Raw genomic sequence first — 4,455 nt, forward strand, 5'->3', positions numbered from 1 at the left:
TTTTGTAAATAAATACATTGTGGGTTACATTGATCTAAATATATTACTAATCCCCATTTTTGTGTCCTTTTTGTAGATGGGAAGCTTTGTTCCCAAAATCCAGACTAATGAGTGACCCGGAATAGCAAAAAGAGAAGAAAAATGTCAACAGGAAGCGCCTGGCGACGCGAAGCCAGCGCCAGGCGGAACAGACCGCCAGCCACGCGCCAGCCAAGCGCCAGACAGGCGCTACTGTAGTCACCGCCTGGCGGCACTTAGTCACCGCCGGGCGGCAGCGGGAAGAATTGCCCACTGTTTGATGTCTTGCGCCTGGCGGTGAGACCCTTCCGCCAGGCGCCCTTTTTCGCTGATGTGTCAAGTGACCCCTTTTTCTTCTGTTTTCGCGGAGGGAATCGGATCTTTGGCATTTTGGAGGCACGAAGAACACATTTGGAGAGCTTGGAGGAGTGCTAGGGCTTGTGGGAACAGCTCCATCTTCCTCTTTGTATCTCTTTCTCTTCCATCTCTTCCATTTTTAAGCTTGAGCTCTCCATGGCAATGGAGAGCTAAACCCATTTTTGTTGGGGTTAGATGTAGCCACGAAACTCTTGTGTAAATGCAAATGTTTTGATTATATATATGACTCTTTCATTAATTGCTAGTCTTCTTATTTCTTCACTTAAAGCTTGCATTGATTTAGCCATCTCTTGCATGATTTTTGGTTCATGGGGTGTGAAAATATCTTTTGAAACCTAGATTTGGAATAAGAGAACTCAATGGAGCTTGTACCTAGGAATGGGGCTTGACCCAATGGTTGTCTTAAGCCCTTGTGCATAAAGCAAATTTGCTTATTAAGAGTTCAAGGAATTGACTTTTAATAAGGAAATTTAGGCTCAATCTTTTAAGGAATTAGGGTTTGAGTAATGTTGTGGGTTAGCATTAGCATATTAATGAAGAGGATGTTAAATTGTAGTTGCATGAGAGCATAGTTGGTGAATTCTAACCCCAGCAATATCAAGTCATATCATTTCTAATCTTTTCCACTCACTAAGTGCCTTTAACTTTCAAAGTTCAATTTTAATTATTTATGCAAAGTTTAATTTCATACATTAAAACTCAAAATATGGATTTATTCATTAGTTTAAATTAGTCACTAATTACGCAATTAATTAGTATACACGAGTCTCTTGGGAAACGATATCCCGGTCTTACCGGTTACTACTTGCGCGACTTGGTACACTTGCCAAAGTCTTTAACAAGTTTTTGGCGCCGTTGCCGGGGACCCGTGTCTAATACTAAACTATTGTGTGATTTCTGACTTATTTAGACTTAAATTCTTTTGTGCATATTTACTGTTTTTGTTTACTTTTTTTTACACACATTAATTTTGGGCTAACTTGTAGTTCGAGCTTGCTTCTGTTGTTGCTCTATAGTTTATGCAGGGTAGGATCCGTACAAGGAGGACTGCATCTTCAGAACCACTCCTTGTTGATCCCGAGATAGAGAAAACTGCCCGTAGAAGCAATAGTGCCACAAGGAGAAGACGAGCTCAAGCACAACAAGTTGTCCATCACTCTTCTGCTTCAGACACTCTTTCATCTACTTCTCAGAATCCTGATCCTTTGCCAGAAGAAGAAATGGCAGACAACCCTCATGGTGATGGTAGAGGTCGTGAAAGACGCACTTTGGAAGATTATGCAGCGTTCACAGACCATGTTAACTTCAACAGTATTGCTAGGCCAACTGTCAATGCCACCAACATGGAGATGAAGCCAACTCTTATTCATCTGGTGCAGAGTAATCAGTTCAATGGCCTGTCTCATGAGAATCCCTACACTCATCTGACCACATTCTTGGAGATATGCAATACTGTGAAGATCCATCAAGTTCCTGATGAAGCCATACGCCTGAGTCTCTTCTCGTTCTCACTAGCAGGACCTGCAAAAGCTTGGTTGAATTCCTTTCCTGAAAATAGCCTCACTAACTGGGATGATGTGGTTGCAAAGTTCTTGAGCAAATATTTTCCCCAGTCCAAGGTTAACAAGGGAAAGCAGGAAATCTCGGCATTTCAACAAGATATGGATGAGTCATTGGGCCAAGCATGGGATAGATTCAAGGGACTGTTGAGGAAGACTCCCATTCATGGGTTTGATCAACCTACACAGCTCACTCTTTTCTTGGCAGGACTTAAATCCCAGTCAAAGCTTATGTTGGATGCCTCTGCCGGTGGGAGTATCAAGTGGAAGACGCCAGAGGAAGCTTATGAGTTAATAGAGAATATGGCAGCTAATGATAATGAAGCCTATACTGAGAGAACCCATTCTCAAAAGAAGGGTATTCTAGAGCTTCAATCTCAAGATGCTCTATTGGCTCAAAACAAGATTATGACTCAGCAGCTGGAGACCCTGATGAAGAAATTGTCACAACTTCCTCAAGAGCTTCAAAATGCCTCTGTAGCTCAACTCCAACAAGTGCAAAGTTGTGAGTTATGTGGAGGAAACCATACCAATGGGCAATGTGCTATGTCAAGCACATCTCAAGAGGAAGTTAGTTATATGGGCAATCAAGGCCGATTAGGGAACTATAATCAAGGATGGAAACTTCACCAAAACATGGGCCAAACAGGACCTTCCAATAGGCCCCCACATCAACAAACTTACCAACATCCCTCTTTAACTGACAGAACCTCAAAGCTTGAGGACATGATGCAACAGTTCTTGCAAATGTCAATTCAAAATCAAAAGAACACTGATGCATCAATAAAAAACTTGGAGGTGCAAGTGGGGCAATTAGCCAAGCAATTGGCTGATCAACGAGGAAGTTCTTTTTCCGCCAACACCGAAGCCAACCCCAAAGAGCAATGTAAGGCCATCTTCACTCGAAGTGGAAAGGAGGTTGGGCTAGGTTCTAAAGAAAAGGTGGAGGCTAGAGAAAAGAAAAAGAATGAAGAAGCGATTCAAGAGGAAGAAGTTGATGAAGAAATTGTAGCAGAGGAGGAAGTTAATAAAAGAGAGGAAAATGAAAAAGAGAAAAAGAAAAAAGAGAAAGTTGTTGTGAAACCCCTTCCCTATCCTCAAAATCCTTCAAGAAAAGAGAAAGAGAGACAGTTAGCTCGGTTCAAAGACATATTCAAGCAGTTTGAGATCAAGATTCCCTTTTCTGAAGCACTGCAACAAATATCCTCTTATGCAAAGTTCATGAAGGAATTCCTTGGCAAAAAGAAGAAGTACATAGAAGAGGAAACTATTGAAGTGCAAGGGAATTGTAGTGCCATAATTCAGAAAAATCTTCCTCCAAAATTCAAGGATCCGGGTAGCTTCACCATCCCCTGCACCATTGGAAATCAAGATATGGGAAAAGCTCTTGTTGACTTAGGGGCTAGCATTAATTTGATGCCCCTATCTATGCTTAGAAAGATTGGTGGTCTCGAAGCCAAGCCAACAAGGATGACCTTGCAACTAGCAGATAACTCAATCAAATACCCTTATGGCGTGGTGGAAGATGTGGTGGTGCAGATAGATAAGCTCAAGTTCTCGGTTGATTTTGTGGTGATGGAAATGGAGAAAGATGAAGGGGTACCACTCATTCTTGGGAGGCCATTCATGAAGACAGCCAAGGTTGTCATCAATGTGGATGAGGGAACGCTGAAATTGAAGGACCAAGATGAGGAAGTGAATTTCAACGTTTTTGAAGCTGTGCAAGAATCAACTGATGAAGAAACTAGTCTTAAGGCCATCAATGAAGTCTTATCTGTGACTAGTAGACCGTGGCAAGCTTCTAAGTTGCTTGGAAAGTGCTCAAATTGTTTCTCTGCAAAAGTGAATGAAGAGAGGGAAGAGAAAGATGATGCTCTAGTTCACCACCACTCTTTGATGGGGACTAATGGACTTAAACCTGGCCAACCAATTGTGATGAGAAAGGAACATTTGAAGATTTCTCCTAGAAGATTCAAGTCAAATTGGGCAAGGCTGTGGGTTATTAGAGACATCAAAGTTGATGGAAGAATTGAAATTGAAGCTCCTTATTCTAGAAGAACTAAATTGGTGACTAGTGATCAATTGAAGTTGTATAGGTGTGAGGTTGGGAAGGAGCACACCAAAAGCAACAACCAAGCTTAAGCGCCTTATCCGTCAGGCTCGTGACGTTAAACAAGCGCTTCCTGGGAGGCAACCCAGTGCTCTAAACTCATTCTAGCTTTTAAATTTCATTTTTAAGATAGCTTTGTGTTTTTATGCATGTGTGAAGTGTGTTAGCATAGGTTGTTGTGTTTGAATTGATGTTTGAACTTTGTGCTAATTTTGTTGCATGCATTTGTGAATTTGTGGAAGCATAGCCTAGAATGTTGTTAAGCATGTTTAGTTTTAGGATGGTGTTAGCATGTGCTAGTTGTAGCATTTTGAATTGAGTTTAGCCTTTGTGCATCATAGAATGTGGTAGTGTAAAATTGGGTTTGTGAGAATAGTAGCAGCATAGCTT

At 41.5% G+C, this 4,455-nt stretch overlaps 1 protein-coding gene across 1 annotated transcript; it reads left to right on the forward strand.

Moving 5' to 3' along the window:
• The first annotated feature begins 1,415 nt into the window (after positions 1 to 1,415).
• LOC114184687 (uncharacterized) lies at positions 1,416 to 4,097 on the forward strand. Its single transcript, XM_085673463.1, has one exon. The coding sequence runs from the start codon at positions 1,416 to 1,418 to the stop codon at positions 4,095 to 4,097; it is 2,682 nt and encodes an 893-aa protein (XP_085529589.1).
• Positions 4,098 to 4,455: the final 358 nt, after the last annotated feature.

This window comes from Vigna unguiculata, chromosome 5 (assembly GCF_037176805.1).
Source record: "Vigna unguiculata cultivar grain cowpea cultivar isolate G323 ecotype 2 chromosome 5, ASM3717680v1, whole genome shotgun sequence".
Classification (NCBI taxonomy): domain Eukaryota; kingdom Viridiplantae; phylum Streptophyta; class Magnoliopsida; order Fabales; family Fabaceae; genus Vigna; species Vigna unguiculata.